The 20032-nt window shown below is 41.7% G+C and overlaps 1 protein-coding gene across 1 annotated transcript in view; it reads left to right on the forward strand.

Annotated features, from left to right (window-relative positions):
- Positions 1–1498: 1498 nt before the first annotated feature.
- Positions 1499–20032, forward strand: part of PLCL1 (phospholipase C like 1 (inactive)) — a 187252-nt gene continuing 168718 nt past the window's right edge. Inside the window, exon 1 of the mRNA XM_032114175.1 lies at positions 1499–2012. Within this exon, the coding sequence (XP_031970066.1) occupies positions 1740–2012 (273 nt within the window). The 5' untranslated portion in view covers positions 1499–1739. The remainder of the gene's footprint in view (positions 2013–20032) is intronic.

Raw genomic sequence — 20032 nt, forward strand, 5'->3', positions numbered from 1 at the left:
AGTGTACATGTATCTTGACATTTTTTTTACATAAAATTTAGAAGGAAGCTAATGAAAAAAGTTCAGTGGTATTTAGATCTGTCCCTCAATTAGCATATCTTTGTGTTGAATATGATAAATGCCTCAATAACTTTGACAGAAGTTCTGGACCTTTGTTAACATGGAATTCTAAACTTGTATATGTATATAAATATATAAATTTCACATCTTTTAAGTGGCAATCATGCCCTGTAGCCAGGCATTTGCTAGTAGCTAATGACTGGTTAAGGTAAGGAGGTTCTCTCTTATTTTCTTCCTTAATCAGTGACTGACAACAGGTACCAAACACATTCATTAGGGAATTAACTTTAGAAACCAGGGAGAAATTAACATTCCCATAGAGTCTTACTGCCTTTAAAGCTGGTAACTGTAATTTTGAATAGTCTTACATCCCCAGTGACTACCAGCTTGCCCAGCCCTACCCGTCCTATTTTCCATCTCACTGTATAATCTCTTCCTCACCTCTTTCCTGTACTTTCACCCTCGCTGCACTCCCCTTCACCCCACCTTCCCTGAGGTCTCCGCGTGGATAATCTCATTATAACTAAATACCCTCTGAAGAATTGCAAGGGACAGCACCACGCTCGCACGAACTCTTCCAAAGGCTGGCCGCGGCTCCTGCCCTTCCCGGGAGGTTCCTCTTCCCCGCCTCCCGCTGGAGCCCCGCACCGGCACCGAGCGGGGGGACCGCGGCCGCCGCGGGAGCGGGTGCGGGGCCCGGCCGCGCCGCCAGGGGGCGGTGTCGGCCCTGCCAGCGCCCTCCGGGCCCGGGGCTGTGAGGGGCAGAGCGGGAACGGGACCGCCCCGGGCCGGCGGCCGACAGGGGAGCGCGTAGCGGGGAACGGGCGGCGGAGTCGCAGCCCCACACAACCTGCTTCGTTTTTGGCTCGTTTTTAAGAGGCGGAGGAATCCCAACGTGAGTCTTCGCCGTCTTTTGCGAGCTCTCCCTTACGCCTCGCACCCACTCTGCTGGCCAGCCGTCAGCAGCCTTAAGGTTCCCCTTACACCAGCAGCCCCCACGACCGGCGCTGGCAGCGTCCTTGTTCCTACCACAGTACTTCCACTTGAGGGCTACGCGGGCTGCAGGGTGTTTAACCTAAGTCACCTCTTCCACACGCTGCTTTTACCCTGGCACAGAGGCAGCCCAAACCTGCCTAAAACACGCGCGGAGAAGCATTCCCGCGGCCGCCTCAACACACAAGCACTCTCGACAGGCGGCACAGCCCTCCACAGGCCCTGTTCTTCAAGGTCGTGGCGGGGGCCACCAGGTGCTACAAGACCTCCTACACCCCCCAGCCGCCCCCCGCGCACCGCCCCGACCGCCCGGGCCGGAGTCCCGCGGGCACGCCCCTCCCCAAGGCCATTGGCCGGCGCCGCGCCGCCGGGGGGCGGCCGCGGCGCTGATTGGCCGAGAGCGCCGTCCGTCAGCGCCGCCCGTCAACACAAGCCCGGCTTCTGTCACAACAGCGCGGGGCTGCGGCTGCACTTCCTGCGCGCTCTCCGCGTCCCCCGCCCCGCTCCTCCGGCACCGCGGAGTCCCGCGCGGGCCCCTTCCCCCGGGGGCGGGCATGGCTCCTCCGGGGAAAGTTGGCGCTACCGTGCCGTGAGAGGAGCGCCACGGGACGCCGTCCGTTTCTTCGTCTGTGTGACTCCCCCGCCCTTTCAGCGCCCCGGAGAAGTTGACACCGCTCGGCGGGGCGATGGCAGAGGCTGCCGGCGGCAGAGAGCAGCCGGCGGCGGGCCGTGCTCCTCCCGATGCCGCTTACCATGCTGAAGAGGAGCCCGAGCCGGCATCGCTGGACGCTTCGGCGGCAGCCGGGGGCAGGAGGCGGGAGCGCCGCAGCGGTGTTTCGGCCGTGGGTACCGCGGAGCGCTTCCCCGGTGGCAGCCTGGGGCCGCCGGCAGCCCCCGACCCCGACGCCTGCTTGCTGGAGGCGGCCAAGGCCACCCCGCGGAGGAGCAGCATCATCAAGGTAAGGGTGTGCCGCCCCGCCGGGAAGTTTCCGCGGGTCCCGCCGCCGGGTTACCCGGGCTGAAGCCGCCCTCCGGTGCGTCCTTGCCCGCGGTGGGGGCCCGGGGTGGGCAGAAGGGTGGTGGGAGCCCTCCGGGGATGGGCTGCGCGCACCCTCCGCGCAGGTGAAGCGGCCGCTGCGCTGCGCAGCGCTGCTGCCCTGCCTGCGGCGAGCAAAGACGGCGGGGCCGCCCCGGAGCCCCCGGGGCAAGGTGCGTGCCCGGACCGAGCGGCTCTCCGGGGTCTGCGCTGGGGGCTGCTCCCGTTGCCACTGAGAGGGGTCGGGGTCCCTCCCGCGCTCGTGTGTGACCCGTGGGGCAGCTTCCTGCCGAGTTGTAAAGTTTTTGTGTAGTAGCTCGTATCTGTTCTTATTTAATATTTATGAAGCACCTGGAAGGCAGAATAAATAGCTTCTACAGCGCTGGCTTTCTTCGTTCTTGAGCAGCAAAATATGCAGTGTCACAAATTAACAGAAGGTGTGTTTGGAGACGGACTGTAGTACAGGTTGTTGCGGAGCAGCACCGGCTGTTTAGCACCTATAATGTGAAATTAACTGGTCGGGCGTGATCTTAAAGCCTTCGCCTTTGTTATAATCTGGTAAGGAAAATGGCTTTATGAATATGTTAGTTCTTTTTTTTTCCGGTTTAATTTTTTTAGAATAAACGATGTGGTTTTGAATTAAATGGCATCTCCTTGCAAGAATGTAGGCTTAATCGCCAGTTTTTGGGGAACCGATGAATGAAATCTCCTGGGCAAACTTGATTTAGCATATGGTCACACGTGATCTTCTTGTAGTGATTTGCGCTGGGAAGGCATCGGGAGAACAGCAGAAAATGAGACTTCTCATCTGTAAATGTGTGAAGGCACTGGGTAGAGCTCTACTTCAATGCCAGAAGCGCAGGACGCATGCTTAGCTCTTGCAGCTTCGTATGTCTATTCAGAGAAAGAATAGATAGCGAAATACTTTCTTTTTGCATTTTAAAATGAGAGGAGACCGAACTCGTTAAATGCAAAAGAGCCTCGAAGACCCTTTGCAAGTTTCACCTTGAAATATTAACCCATTAAGGCCAGCAAAGCGTTGAAGGGTGGGTTTAGTTTTCTAAAGACATTCACTGAGTGTGATGGGAAAGCTTCCAGTCTGAAGTTGCATAAATGTATAAATGCTTTACTAAATCAGGACCAAAGTTCTGTAACTGTACTGGTATGGATATGATATTTTCTCTTAGATTTGTGTGAAGATTTCAAAAATTGAAAATACACAGTCTTGGATTTCAGTTAAAAATGTATCATTATTTTTACAGACTATACCAGTTCCATGTGGTAGATATGTTTTAATGTCATATATGGTGTATTATTGTTAATAACTGAGTAGCATTTTCACTACAGCTTGATAACTTGATATTGATAATTTAGCACGTCTACTGAGAGTGATAATGATCACTCTTCTAACTGGAGGAAGTTTCTTGAGCTATATCCTAGGATGGTGTTTATTAGGAGAAAGATTCCTGACAGAGGTAAGAAAGTATTGATGTTCTTACACAAGGAACTGGTAAGGCCTCATCTGCAATACTGGGTAAACTCAGTTTCCTGTGCTTAGGAATGGTGCATTCAAACTGGAGCAGGTGCATAGAAGGATAGCTAGGATGGGCTGATAAAGTCGCTGGATTGAATATTGTATGAGGGGAAATTTGATTTCTTGGACAAAAGCAAAGGATTCCTATGCATAGATCTAGTCTGGAAACGAGAAGGTTATTCCAGGCCCTGTAAGGGTTTGGAATGGTCTTATGATAGAAGTGGAATGAAAAATACCATTGTTAATCTTAAATTTATTTGTTAAATAGATGGATTAAATTAGATAACATGGCCGTGTCTGATAGCAGGTGTCTGAACTTGAGAATTCACAGGCTGTGCATCTCTAATGCACAGTGTTGGGACCCTATACAGAGCATTGCATTTCTTTTCCCACAGGGTTGTCTCAGTGGTATATAAAAGTGTTTTCAATCACAGTTTTCCTTGGGCATTATACTAGGAAATGCTATTAACTTGGGGTAGGAATTAAATAATTTATTTTTCTGCATTTTTTTTTAATTTCTAATGTCCTAGGACATACTCATCAGGTGTTAAATGCAAATTTTAGTTGGACTTAAGATAAACCCCCCCAACTTATTTTATGTTTTTTCTTTTTTCAGGACTTCAACATGCAGGATTTCTGCTCAAGCATTGTGTGTATTACAGGGAAATGCATTTTGTAATGATGTATTATATTTATTTTACCATATGTTAATATAAATCTATAGTCAAAATAGTATTCTGTTGCTTTCTCTAAGCTGATCTTATCCACTGAAAAATGCAACTTAAGGAAGCAAAGGAAATTGCACAGTAAGGACAAGCTCTTACTCTGCAGGAGTTGAACACTCTTGCTCTGTTTTGCCATTTGTCTCCCAACTATTTGAAGGTGTACTTTAAACGTGAGTGGTCTCAGTCAATTAAGCAAAAAGTTAAAATTCTGTAGATTTAGATGGTCAAAGTACACTTTTAACAGCATTTTTTTCCCCAGCTGTCTTTTGGAACTCTGCAAGTCTCAAGATTAGCATCTGAGAGTTCAATTCTAGTGGAGGCCAGACTTGCTTACCTTGGAGTGTTCTGGCACCCATAGTGTAACTGTGAAGTACAAAGACTGAATAGGGACTTGCTTTAAAAACCTTCCCTGCAGCAAATTCCACTTGGCATATATTGTAAGTAAAATATGAACCCTTCTAAATAATCTTCAGTGCATTCATGTGCTCTATATTTGGCTTCAGAACCAAGAGAACTCGTTTATATAAAAAGAACGAAGTGTAGCCAGAATATTTTTATTCCCATTTTGCTCTGCTGATGTTCACAGCTTTGTAGATTGAGGTAAATATAAAATAAGATTCATGAGAAATAGTTGTAGCTGTTCTTGTGCGTTAGGTCATTTACCTAATACTTGTGCATTAGTTGTTTTTTTAGGCTTTGTGTTTTGGTTTGGGTTTGGGTTTTTTTTTTCTAATGCAAGGAAGAGGTAAATGATCTTACTACAGAACTGGAACAAGAAAGGGAGTTTGCCATGAGGAACCTGAAATCAGTGGACAAGAGTGCTTGGAGACAAAACTAGAGAAATGGCAAGAAATCATAGAACTTGACCTGTTTTCTAGGAAGCCTAGAGATGGACTGTGCATTGACTAAATTATTTGCCAAGCATTTCCTTTTTTTCTTTTTTTTTTTTTTTGGCTTGTGAATAATTCAGGGCCAGTTTTTTGCAAATAAAATAATTGCAACCACTTTTAGGCTGCTAGGAGAGCAGAAGACAGTGCTTGGAGAACTGGATTTCTGCTTTCTTTACATGTAATGCTTTGCAAGCCTTCCTGTGTGGGGGGTTCTAAACAGAGTTGGCTGATACAGTTTTCCTTCTGGCATGTTCCTTCTGACATTGCCGTGTATGAGCACTTTAATAAATGAGTAGGAAGGCTGTGTAATTTGTTATATAATGCTACTGAAATACTTTGTACCAAAATATTTCTCTGTCAATTCTTATCAGGTTTCTCTCTCTGCTTTGTTTGCATGCAGGACAAACTTTTGGGATCATGTGTTTGTTTTCTTCCTGGATCTTTGTTTTAAGATACTGTAGCAGATAACACAGCAGACTGTGCCCATGAAATGAACTTGAAGTAGCAGCTGCAGGCTCTTTAACTCGAGAGACTTTAACTTCAGTCACAGTAGAGCTATGAGACCTTTCACTGAAGCTCTTCCAAAGGCTACTTGCCTGCTTCATGCAGAGATTTTTTTTTTCCTTTAAAAGCCAGTTGAGTTGTCCTTGCTCATAATATACTATTAGCCTAAGAACTGCAGGTTTTAGGGTTTTGCAATTGAATTAATCAGTGGAAGTGTATCAAGATATCCAGCTGTCTTATTTCAAGACTTGTATTTATGCTTGTGACATTCTTAGCTTTAAAAAAACAGACCTGCAATACAAGCAATGAGGCTTAGTTTCTTTGTTTGTGTTCTGAAGTGTGGTGACGGAATTTAAGTGTTTTAAATATGTGCCACATCTGTCTATGCAACGTAACTGTTTAAGAGTTTGTTTTCAGAAGACAGAGTTCTTCAGAACTGTAATGATTCTCCAGTAGCTTTTACATAGCTTTTCATTGTGTAAGCTTGCATTTAGGCACTTGTTGCTTAATAATCTGTAACTATGACTATGTAAGATTCATTAAAGCTGATCGACTATTTGATAGTCCAGTGGTGATTTTATCATGATTGCATTCTTTGACATATATGTACCAGAGGAAAAAAAAGAGAATATTTAAGTTGAGATTGCATTAAATAATGTGGTAGAGCCTAAAAAGTTCTTTAGAAGGGCAAGGGTGACGTGTCTAGCCATGCAAAGACTGCCACAAAATGAGAAATTCACCAGATGGATCTGGAAAAAGGTAACTGGTGGGTGTTATTTTTATGTATATAAATTCCCAAACATTGTGGAGAGAGAAATGGGGAACTAATATCCACTCTCTTTCCCAGAATGTGAAGGCAGGGAAAAAAACCAGTGATAATTCTTTAGCAGCAGGTTGAAAATAAATGATAGTATTTCCTGATGCAGCATGTGAGTAAACCATGCACTTTACAGCCCCAGAAATCTGTGCAGTCAGACATATAAATGGATTTGAGCAGGTTTGAAATGACAAATTGATGAAGAGAGCTTCACAATGCACCCAAAGCATCTGGCTTAGAAAGTTCTTAAACTACAAGTGCTTGAACTCTGGGAAGCCACAGCAAAGAATTGACCACTTTGTACTTCCTTGCTTCTTATGTGTCTCCCAGGCATGTACTTGTAGCTGGCATACCAGCCTAGGCTGACTGATATCTAACCCAGTATCTGTTAAAAAAAAAAACTTAAACGAACTGTTAAGAGACCCAGGAAACTGGTTTCCATTATTGCTAGTGTAAAACTTTCTTCGAGTTTAAAAGAAACTGATTTGTTAATTTAGTTATTTAGAATTAATGTTTGCCAGCTTCACAGAAGAGAGGCAGTTTAGAGATATTTTTTGGATTGCTGTGGCATAGCTGTTTATCTTTTCATAACACTGCACCTGTATTCCATACTCGACTATTTTTTCAGTTAAAGCATCTGTTAAAGACAGGTTTGGACAGAAAACAATACTGGTTGTAGACCTGCTTTTGTCAAATGAATTAGTGAGGATGGACTTTGAACTGTTGCATTTATCTGTAAGATACATTCTCATGGGGGCAGTAGGCATTTCAGACTGGGGTTTAACCTCCATCTCTTTCCTCTTCGATCTTAAAGCAGCATTGGTAGATCCAGTATGGCTGTGCCTAAGTTGGTAACACTGTAGTGAGGAAGATTTAGGTCTTGTGGAATTTTTTATGTCAAGCAGTCAGTAATAATTATCCATAGCAATGGAAACCATTACATGTAAAATGATTCAGGATTTGGGCACATGGGTCTTGTGAAGCTGTCCTAAAGGCTCATCTGGCTGTGTATGATTTTCAGAGATCTAGGTTTTGCCAGAAAAGTTTCTTACAGCTTTTTTTTCTGTAGAGGCCTGGAGTCACTCTTGCTGCTGGGCACTTATCATGTACCTTGTGCCCAAGTTAATCTGTCAGTAATAGTTGGAGTTTTCTTTCCATTCAGTTTCCTGGAATTTTTCATGTTTAGTTTAGACTTTCTGATGGTTACATTTGCCTCAAAACACAGCAATTCTAATTTCCAGGCATCTCTGCCCTCAAGTTACTGAAGTTGTCTTTTCAAGGAGAACGTGGGGCCTGGCTAAAAGTCTCTTAAAAATCAATGGGTGCCTTTACACTGACTTACCTAAACTTTATTACTTGAAAAATTTTAAACGAACCCAAACAACCTACATCCAGGCCAAACTGCTTCCTTTGAAGTTTATAGCAAACTTGTCTGCTAACTACTCTAGAGTTAGTCAGTATTTCTTGTCCTTTAAACATGAGGGTACAGATGGATAAAGCATCGTGTTTGGAGTGTCTTTCCATACCAGTTCATAGTAGTCAAGGTGGTTTGAATGTCTTGCACTGAAATTACTGAAAGGTGACCTTTCTGTAGGATAACAGCAAATCCAGTGGTGTGCAAACACAAGTTCTAGCAGGTCTTTTCAGGAAGTTGTTTGATAGGTTTTCTAGGTAAGAGGTAGGAACTGTTAAGGTTGGGAATAAGAGATGAAGTTGGTGATAGTGGTTGATTCGTGTTTGAATTACGTACATAAAGACTCTTGTGCAGAAGTACATAAATAATAACTAAAAATAATATTCTGATGAAGTAATGGTGCTGGTGGACAGAGCAATGGCGGAGGAGGAAAGCTTTCTACTGTTTTCCAAGTATGTTAAAAAGCTGTTAATAAAACTGAGTTTTCATATCTGTGCAGAGATGCAAATCCTGTTTCTCATGCTAATATTTTATTCATTTTGTAGCTCCACTGAGATCAATGCCATCTGTAACAAAAATGTTTTAATTGAGGTAATGGTATATTTTTTTTTCTGTTCTTCCCTACAGTAGATATGAAAATGCAGGCAGTTACTGTAGAACCAATAATACATCTGCTGTGGTGAAACATTAACTGATCGTTCTCATAAACTTAATCAACATATTTGATTGGTAGGTGTAATTTCTGCTAATATTGGGTGATTTCTCTAAGAAATGAGGAAGGATGATTAATATCACTTTTAATTACACATGTATTCTAGGTTTCTTTTTTTTTTTAACTAATGTGACTTGGAGGTTTTGACATGCATGACAGTTTAGAAATGTCTCAGACTTGATTAAAAAAATAGGTGCTACAAATGGCTAAATGCCTTTACTAAGTACTAACAAATTCTGAAGACTCAGAGATCTTTGTATGTATAGGTTTGGAAATGTATTTACAATCAAAACCTTGTTCTTAAATCTGTCTGTGTCATAAATATTTTGGGGGTTGAAGCCTACTTATGTAGAATCTTGTTTTCTGGAAGAGTCTTATGTCAGAAGTTTGCAGTTTTAAGTGATTATTAAGCCCCTTCCTGAAATGTGTTTAAACTGCTGATATTATTGTAATATCTTCGTTTAGTCATGGTTCATTGTTTAATGTGTATTTATTAAGTTGAAAGTCTCTGAGCATTAAGACTGTATACAGGCCCTAACTAACTGGAATCAAACTGAGGTAAAATATTACTCCTGTTCCAGAGCCACTTACATCAACAAAATTAGCCTTGGGATTATTATTTGAGGCAGCATGCATCAGGTAATGTTATTGTGGCATGCCTATTTAAAGGTGTATCACAGTCTAAAAGGTAACTGGCACCAAAGGATTACTACTTTATTACCATGCTGAGGGGATTTAAAAAATTATATTCTAGCTGTAAAGGTCTACTGTGAAGATTTGATCCTCATCCTGAAGGAGGAGAATGCCTGCTCAGGGGAGTGAGTACTGACACAATGTCTCTTAGATGATGCCGGCTGAAACAGCTACAGAAGACGTTCATTAGAGACATAGTGAATTTTCCCTAGAGGCCCTCCATCCTCCAGGATCCTGGTTGACCTTCTGGTTGATCTAAGTTATGCTGCTTTGGCCCTTCTTGAAGGGGTTAAAGGAGCATGTTTTTGCTGCCCAGTTCCTTGTTCAGAGATTTGTTCAAAGTGGAAATGTGTTTGAATACTTCAAAGTTGTCATATATTGATTTGTGTGGGTATAAATTGCTAAAGAAGAGGAGTGGTGGGTAATTAGAACTCTAAAATCATCATTGTTCACTGGATGCTTGTTTTGGTAACTTGGATATAACTTCTGAATGGGCAATAAGAATCTCAGTTTGATACCTATTCAGTATGAAGCTGGCTACTTAATTGCATACCTTTCAAATAAGTCTAGAATCAGGTAAAGTGCAGTGCTCAACATTTATTATTTTACGGAGTCAAAGTCTGTTAAGCTAATGTTGAATGGTGATTCTCCCAGTGTAATTTGGACCTATTACCTGTATTGTATTATAGGTGGACACGCCATGTTTTTAATTAATTAGATGGGTTTGATGGATTGGTAATTTGTTTTGATTGTAGGCTATGAAAAATTTTTATGCTATTTCACTCTTTAAGATAGCTTGGAGGGAAAATACAACAAAAAAAGGAGTTCCTTAAGTAAAATGCAGGGTGCATTTGTGGTATGAGATGTGTGCTGCTCATGGAAATGTGTCAATATCCATCTTGCTTTTGTGTATACTGGTGGACCTTTCTCTGTTTTATGTTGATGCATCTCTTAGAAAGTGTGTCTGTTTAAAAACCAAACCAAAACCAGAAGAAAAAGCAGCCAGACAAACTTCTGCCAGGAGTATTGATGAAGAAGATTCCATGAATTTGAGAAATTCTGTTATATTGGATCCTACTTCAGTCCGTGCATTTTGAGGAGTAGGTGGTGCTTTGGAGACTGCATGAGAATGTCAGCTACACCATGCTTGCAAGAAAGAGGCAGGAAGTAAATAGCAATAGGAGGTAAAACTCCTTGATCAGGAATCAGATGCTGGTTCCTGAGTACACCAGGAAAGCCACAGGATGGAGCAGGGTTAGAGCATGTCTAGAAGCTCAAGTGACATTCAGAAAATTGGATTATATGTAATCAGAGTGCTGCTGAGAGCAGAGGCTGTCACAGGGAGCAGGCAAGGCTGAAATAAAACCAGGGGGCCTGGCTGGGAGGTTGGGCACTGAAGTCAGGAGTCAGCCAAAAGTGCGCAAGCAGGGCAGGGGTGAGGTGAAGGACCAGGACTTGAGGAAGAACTTTGAGCACAGCCATAGGGATCCCATTTGCAGACCCAGCGCTGAGCTCCCCTGCAGGGAAAGTCACACAGGACAGAAAAATAACAGTTTGTTGCCTGAGCTGAATTGCTCTTGTTTTTTGGTCCTTTGGGCATGTACCCTGCTAGAGGTGTGTTGGTGTTAAGAGGACTGGCAACGGAATGATGTCAAATTTTGGGGCAGACTGGGGAACCTGTAAAAGGGCACAAGGTGGCTGCTAGGAGGCCAGAGGGCTTTTTTTGCCACAAACATTCATGGCAGCTCTGGTTGAGAGCAAGGGGAGGATGATAGAGGGCTGCCTTGGTCCTGCTCTTGTCAGCTTGGTGGTGATTCCTTGCATCCTTCTCTTCTTAAGTGAAGATTGCTGCCTGTTTGGGCATCACCTAGTAAGCTTTTCATACCCCTGTAGCATTTAGGCAACTTTACCATTGTACATTAGTATCACAGTGATGCTTTAGTTTTGTTTTTGTTGTTGGGATAATTTTCTGAGAAAATAGATATTCTTGATGGATTCTGTCAGTTTTAACCTATTTGCATAGAAGAATGAAAAGCATAATGTTTACTTAACATGAAGTTTTCTCTTAGGACATGAAATACATTATGGGCAACACTTATTGTAAATATAGATGAGTTCTGGGTTCTGGCATTTAATTTTTTTATAAGCTGTTGTTTTGCTTTGAAGACACATGTGATTTGTTGTTGTTCTTTTAATTTAATTTTATAACAACTTCCATGAATATCTGATTAGAAGTTGCATTTGCTCACCTAGAGAGACTGCTGGACTCTTTGAGCTAGAGCTATCAGGAGAGAGCACTGTGAATGGATTGCCATAAGATCCCTTCTCTTTTTCTAAATGAGATTATGTAGGAGGTTATTACGTTAATTTATCAAATGTAATAGTTTAATAGAAGAACTATATTCCATTGGAGTATGACACACCTCCAGGCTCCCTCATGTAAATGCTGTAATGAAAAATTCTCTCAGCACTGGCTAAAAAATAGATGTTGGAATTCATGAAGCGTAAGAAAAAAGACTTTCTGCAAGTGTTTTGTGTTCAGTGGTAGATGGAGCCCAGTCCCCCAGACTGCCTGGAAGCTGCACAGTCTTCACTGGGAATGCTGTGCATGAGCTCTGCTGGAGCCGGCCTCGCTCTGCGGGTGACACCCAAGCCTTGGCACAGGCGTAAAGTGAGGTTAGTTCTGGGACATACACATGGATGTATCCTGAAGGAAGGCTTGTCTTCTAGTGTTATGTAAAATCGGTTGTACTTGTGTATGATTTGGAAATGCAAGTCATGGTATTCATGTAGCTTGTGAATTTCTTGCTCTGTGTTATGATTCACAGTGGCAGTTGCTCCCTAAAACAATGCAGATTTTCAGTATAAACATAGTTTCTGCAGTCTGAAATAAGTGGCAATTTTCCCATTGCCATCAATGGGGAGGGATTGGTTTGAACACAAATACCTAATCACTAAACCCTGTTATTTTACTTTAAAATTTTCTTTTTCAGACTCTTAAAATGTTGTTAATTTTGTTATGCTGATTCTACTTTGAGCTAGGCAAGGTTTGTTTGGCAAAACTGTATGACTTTAAATATCAGCCCTAATACTGCTGAAGAATGAATTTTGGGGGATTGTTTCTAGATAAGTTCTTATTAGAAGCACAAAAAAGACTGAGTTTTTATTAGAACTGAGAAAAAAATAGAGATTACTTAATTTGCAGCAAGTACATTTGTTTATTGTTTGCTTGGCAGTGCTGCTGTGGCATCTGTGTGCTGAATGCAGATTTACAATTCTGTTCATAATCAATACTTCTTTTTGCTGTGTCTTTATGGATGAATGGGAGCTACCCTCATACATGGTAGTGAGATACAATACTGTGGTGGACTGAGCTAGTGCTTAGAAGTGACTAATTTCAATGGACTGATCCAAATCTCAGTTTGGTCTGGAGATCAAATTGGAGCCTTTTTGTGGACTTCAGAATATTCTCGTGGTACCCTTGGTTGCCACAGAGGAGCATTCCCTGCAGCAATACCTCTCAACTTTGAAGACTTGGCTGCTTTTTTTTTTTAATTTTATTTTAACCATTTTAACTAATTATTTTACATTCTCATGCTGAGCATAGGTTATATAGACCAGTCCAAGGACCGTGGTACCTTTCTGCAGAAGAAGCTGGGTTGCAGCAGTAGATGTAGGAGGATAAGTAAATTGTTTGGCTTGGGAGAGTGAAATGTGAGTGAGTTAAGCATCGTGCTTTGCCTAGGCTCAGCAGCTCTGCTGGGAGGGGCATGGGTGTGGGGAGCAGGTAAAGCTTAAGTGGTAGGAAAAAGGTTGTTTTAATGAGATGAGGTTAATATCCTCATTTGCATTGATCAGCGTAAAGACTGTAACGATGTCCCATGAGCTGTGAAATGCTGACATACAAGCACTCGTGATAAAATCTTGTGACTTTGCCCAAAGAGCTCACCTTTCTAAGGGCTAATGTCCAGTATCACGTTTAGATGTGAGCTGGTGCTGGATGGATGATCCCGTTCACCAGGAAGAGATGAGACTGAGAGGAACAGGGAGCATGTTAAGCGGGGCAATGCAGAACAGAGAACTGAGATGTTGGGAAGCTGCACCTTGTACCTGCTTATGGCAGTGCCTGTGATGTATGGGGAAGAGAGCAATTTTGTTCCTTTTGAAATTATCAAGACTTACATCCTGACAAGTGAAAAACCCTGGAGCTTAAGAGTACGCTCTTATCCTGTATAGCAGTACCTTGCCTTCCAAGTATGGAGGACCACACATTTTTCTTAGCTTACTGAAGAAAATTGGCATAAAGCTGGTGCTTGGCTTCCACGTAGCCCTGCTCTGCAAAGAGGAAACTATCTTACTTGAGACCAGCTTTTAACTTCTCCAATGATATACAGCCCTCAGCTTGAATAAACAGCTATATCCTACTGCAAGTGCATTTGGCATAGTTTTTAGGAATTTGAGGATTGGAAAGGAACAGTGTGGGCACAGTGTTCTGTTCACCAGGAGAGGAAAGATCAGCTTTTTAACCTAAGAAGGTTGCAGCATTTTCTGTCTGGTTTGAGCAGTTGTGAGGCAAAAGATACGACCCTGCTGAAATGCACCATTGGTGGGATATAGTCTAGAACCTTATATTTAATTTGAAATGCCATTTAGTTTGTTTACTTATCTGTACACCTACTCAAGGATTGCAGAATGTCTCTAGCTTGTGTTGTGGCATATTGCAGCCAGGAGCACATATTGCACAGCTCTCCAAACACTACTCAAGGAAAACACTGAAGTGTTTGCGTCTGGATATCTGTATGTTCTAAAGAACATGGTTCCCACTTGCTCAGTTTATTATCTTCCCCTTCATCTATGTATAGAAGTATTGTATATATTTTGCATGATAATAGAAATTCACAGAATGTGTTAAATTGACTTTTTATGCACTAAATTTAGCATATTGCATAATTTTAGCAGTGGGAAATTACAGTGTTTTTTCCTTGCATGAATCCAAGAACTGAACATGGTGGTTATTGGAAGATACAACTTTTTTGAAAAGGCTATTTTAATTCAGTATTGCAGCAGAAGTATATGAATAAGAAAGTCAAGTATGGTTTACACTGCTAAATAACTTGCATATATTGGAAATATTTCTTTCCATCTCGTGCTCTTTTTGGTATACTGTAAGTACAAGTTGGAATGGTTTATTTGAAAGGTTTTTATTTAAAAAATTGTGTATGGGCAAGTATCAAGTTTTGAGCTGATGGTCATCAGGAGGTAGCTAGAACTAAAGCTGGTACTAGAGTCCCTATGTGGTGATTTGCATTAGTTCTTAATTAAAACAAGTTTCTCTGTGGACAATGGCCACGGGTCCATTTCTTGTAAGACGGAGATGAAAATAAGAATGAGAACAACTAGAGAATGCAGAAGACCAAACATTGCATCCATAGAGTGATGTGTGTGTTGCAAAATTGGTGTGCTGACCTACAGCCCGAGCTGGTGGTTTCTGCAAAAAGCTGCTGTAGGAGGAAGAGAGGTGCAGATTCTTGTGCTGCTGTGACTGACTGAGATACAGAGCACTCCTTGTTCCAACAGAATTGCTTGAACAAAGGTGTTGCAGGCCGGAGATTTTGTGTCTTTGTCAGGCCTGTTACACCAAAGTAGGATTTGATCTGTATGGTACTTAGGTAGAAAAGACTAATCAGGAGCCTTTGGTAAAACTCTTGGTATCCCAAGTGAATGTTATCTTTGTGAGTGCTGGGTGGTAGTTAGTCAGGGTAGGGCCAGTGAATGCCCACCAGTGGAAAAATACCAGTTACTTGCATCTTGGGCAAGGGAACTTGTTCTTTGGTCTTCCTGGCTGTGTATGTAAAAGGTCAGCTATATGTTGAGTTAATAAAATAGTTTGTGTGTTGGTTTGGTGTTTTTTGTTGTTTGTGTTTGTTTTGGGTTGGGTTTTTTTTGTGGCTGATTTTCATGCCTACTTGTATTTTTAGTGGTTGTTCAAAATGCATTTTCTCTTCATGAACTGTGTATGTTTCTAATTAGGGGTTGCTATCTGAATGCATTGGGGAGCATTTGGGTGTAACATTGCATTGCCCCTTTGGGTTTATTATGCTCCAATAAAGTAATTAATGGATGAATGCGAACATGAAATTAAATTATATGAAAGAGTAATGTTGTAGAAAAGATGTAAACATGCTGTGTGTTTGTATAACTTGATACCATCAGTTGCTTCTCAGGTGACTTGGCTGCTCATTAATCTCTACACCACATTTTGTTGAGGTACAAAACTTGAAGATTTTCCTCCCTCTTTCATGTTTTTGAAAATACAATGGGTTTTGTTTGTTTCATTTGGTTTGGTGGGGTGTTTTTTTTTGTTGTTTTGGTTTTTTTTTATTTTAACTTTTTTGTTTTTACTGTTTTACCACTGCATGTATGATGTGTGTTTTGGTTGCTGTATAAAAGATTTTACTACATCAGGGAAGGTGTTTGGGGTACCTGTCACGCTTGGCTGTGTGGGTAGTGTCAGTTCCATTGCAATTTTAATTTTGGATCCCTTTTAAAAAAAGGCTGGAGAGGCTAACTTCAGGGCGATTCAAGACTCAAGAAATCAGGGAGGTATTTAGCATCTGTCTGCAAAGACCTGAGATGGCCTGACACGACAGCTTTTCAATGAGCTTCTAATGGTGTCAGATGAGCCACTAAGAACCAAAGAACGCCAGGCTTCTCTCTTTTCTGTGATGATTTAGTGCTCGATAGCAGTAAAATAATCTAGGCAATGCACTAGGGAGAATTGCTGCTTTTCTCAAGTGGTTCTTTAACTTTTAAGATAAGCTTCATGGTGTTTCCAGTGATAATAATGATTAATGCTTCCTTTGCTGTTGACTGCTCTAGGGTTTGTTTCTTGATAGTTTATATACTATATGAGAAGTTTACCACTGTCTCTCCCAGCAGGTCACTTCCAGCCATGCCTAACTGCTTAATTAATTGAGTCATTATGATAATGGCTTCATATTTGGTTTTACAAATCTGTGTGAGTGCCTTCTTCCCTGAGGACACCACTGTACTTCGTTCTGAGAGGTGTGAAAAGCAAGAAGAAAAGTTTAACTGCCAAATAACTGCACCTGGGTGTGGATACAAAAATGCTGTTAGCAAGAAATTTTCCTGCTTCTTTCTAAGCCCGTGGGATACTTTTCTCTCTCACGAAGATATTAGCAGAGTTCTGTAAACTATGAACACCTGCGACCTTGTAGAACGATGTTCATGGTAGAAAAATATTTTGACAATGGATGTTTTAGGATTCTAGCCAATCACCCCCTAGGGGTGGCTGATCCTTTGTCCAATTAGACTATGAAGAAAAAAGTCTATAAAAGAGTTTGATTTATTTAATTATTTTATAATCTTGCTGCACAATTCCTGCCTGCTGGATCTCTCTCTTCTCTTCCCTATGGCTGTGGGATACAGTGATACCTAGGATCATTCAGAAACTTGGAAGGGAACAGCTCAGGAAATAATTCCATGCTCCTGCTCACTTTAAAGTATGTTCTGTCTTGTGAAATGGTGTGCTTTTAGGGGAAGGACTGGTTGGCCAAAAGAGAAAGCAGAGCTTGCAGGACGTTAGCGGCAGGACCCTTCCCATGTAATCTTATATAAATAATCTGCTGGAGAAATTGTTCCTTGTATTAATTACTGTATGCATGGAGCCAAACCACAGGGATATACAGGATGGTGTTGGAGTATCTATTACTGGCAAAATACAGGGAAATACAGGATAGTTGGAAGTATGGATTCATATAGACAACAAAGGTTGTGATGGACCTACAAAATCCTTTCCTTGGAATGGGGCAGGAAAGGGGGGAAAATGTCCCATGAATCCAGTTAAAAATTTTTCATAACATTTCTCCTGTAATTTTTTTTCTGTAAGCAAGAGTAGTTTGTGTGAAAGCTTCATCCTGGCTAGCCATACTTTGTCTATCCTGTAAAGCCAGTGCCTGGTGTTGAAAGTCAGGAACACAGGAGCCTGGCATCTCTGATGTGTCTGGCAGCTTGGCAGAATAGGCTGGATGTGTAGAGCAGGGGAGCAGTGCAGAATGCTTGCAATGAGACTTAATGTCTGACTGGTCTTGACTTTAGTATTTCTAGCCTTTGCCAGAGACTGCTAGCCATTTTAAAACAGCTGCTATACCTTGTTTTATGGCCAAATACCTTTGCTCTTTCCTGTTCTTTTCCCCCCAATCTTATCTTCCCACTTAAAAATAGAACATTTTATTTTACTGCAAAGCAAACGGGTCATCAGTTAATGGTGAAGATCATTAATTACATTGTCAAGTTAAAAACTGTACATCTGCAATATTTTTTCCAGATAATCATGGTGTTTGCCCTGTAAGTTGGATTTAAATGTATGCTGCTTTGAAACAATTTGGAATGTGATCACTGTTTTTCAAACGTCTGGAAAAGCCACAGTGATGGTGTTCAACCTGTGAATATTTGCTCAGATTTTTTTTCCCCCCACTCACTCTCCACCATAACCTTGTTGCTGTCAACTCAGAATCTGCCCCTTGATCTTGGTCTGTGGCCTTGCCTATAGTGGGAATTTCTTGGGAGATGGAAGACAATTTGACTAAAGGTGTAAAAACAGCACATAGAAGCCCAGACTATAAGAAAAAGTAGTCTACTGCCATTGTGATGTCCTGCTACGAGTAGGTTCAACTGAGACATGCTTTGACTTGATGCATTTATCTAGTCAGTTTTGTATCTGCGCTGTCCCTGAGTAGTTGAAAGCTAAGTATTGAACCAGTTCTTGCAGTGTGTTTGTGGTTCTGCCCAAGATCACCTTGCTCACCTTTACAACAGTAGGGTTTGCCAAGACTTGCGGGAGTGTTGCACTGTGGTGCCAACACTGAACTACTGCGAGTGACAATATCATGTTGTCAGCAGACTTGTTGAATCCCAGTGCATTCTGGGGGTTTTTTATCATGCTTTTAAAAACTTTTGTTGTATTTAACAAAAGTATGGTGCTGTGATTACTCTTTCTGTACTCTTCCAGTGTCCCAAGACTTCAGAATACGGAATAAGATAGAGAGTTTTCAAGCAAAAACTAACTTTGGATCATGTAGGAGTTACTGTGTTTGTTTTTACCCCCGTAGTACTGTTGAAAGCTTTATTGTTTTTGTTGCCATGATAACATAGTGGTGAGTCTTTAGTTCATGTGTAACTATAGTTTCAGAGATGAAAACCCCATGCTTCTTGTGTGTTTAAGATTGATGGTAAGAGAAAGAAAGGCAGACATTCTCTAAAGATGCTATGCAGCACAATAAAAGGTTGTTTGTTTTTTTTCAATAAGCTTCTTCCCCACAAGCAGTATGGTTACACTTCTGATTAAAAAGAGGATGCTGGAGAAACAAATGCTAAGAAAGCACAGCCAAGAGATTATTTCATTGAATATGAGAGGAGTCTTTGTGATCACTCTGTAGAAGGATGAGACTTTTAAACCACTGTATAAGAAGAGAAATTAATTTATTTTCTTCTTCATTTGGCTTTGAGGATGTCAGATATCTCTCTTGTGTTTGCTGTCAGTGAAGTTAAAGAGGACACAATGTCTGTTCTGCTGGGCTGTTCGGCTGCAGCCCCAGCCTGCACAGCCAGTCTCCCTGCTGACCACAGATGTACAGGTAGGAAAATCACTTTGGAATAGCTTTTACTGAGGTAGACTGTCTCAAATATGACAAATATTGCTTTGTGTGACAAGTTGTTAGTTACTCTTCCTGCAGCAGTTGGCTTTAAATCTTAGTATATTTGTCATGTTATCTTTCTGCAAGTGATTCTTCCTTTTTTGCATAGAAAGATGGAGATTGTGTACGTTACTCTCCCAAGCAACATGAAAAACTGAAGATTCTTGGAGGCTGATCCTAGCTAGCATTCAGCATTCACCTTTTATAGGAGTGTGTCCTGAAGCTATTTAGGCTTCTTATTTTTCCAGACTGATGGAGTCTCTTTTGCCTGAGGATTTTTATTTTCAGTGCAATAATGACACTCTCTTGGCTGCATTGTTCTCTACCATTTTTCTGATTTTTTTCAATGCTTGAAGCAATTTCACCTTGGTATTTGATTGCTCTCTTGGAGTCTGTGCATTCTCACCAGGTTGGGTACTTTCCCTTTGGACTTGTTCTCCCCTCCTGCAGCTGCTGTGGCAGTGTGGTGTTGTGGTAATTCAGGTAGGTCATAAATAACTCTTGACAGAGGCCTTGCTATAAACTAATTTCTTGGCTATTTGGGAATCCTTCAGTCAAAGAACCAATCCTTGATTGCCAGTTCCTGAAATCAAGACCTCCTGGTGCAGTGTAGGGAATCAGAATGTCTGACATTTCATTCTTTCCTGCTCTGCCCTGTACAGTTGTCTCAAAGACTAATTCAGTTGTCTTCCTACATTGCCTTTGGAATTTGCCAGCACTGTTAAAACTCTGTTATTTTAGTAAGAAGCCCCCAGACGGTGTTATATTCTATGGGTCCTATGAATTATAATTTTTGACACTGAAAATATTTTCAGAATGATGATTCATATTTTAAATGGATGAGGAAAATAACTGAAGGATGCAAGTATTATTATACTAATCAGTTTCATAGGAAACAATGCCAAGAGCTGCAGTGATGGAACAGTGTAATGAGTTGC

The sequence above is a fragment of the Corvus moneduloides genome, chromosome 7, assembly GCF_009650955.1.
Source record: "Corvus moneduloides isolate bCorMon1 chromosome 7, bCorMon1.pri, whole genome shotgun sequence".
NCBI lineage: Eukaryota > Metazoa > Chordata > Aves > Passeriformes > Corvidae > Corvus > Corvus moneduloides.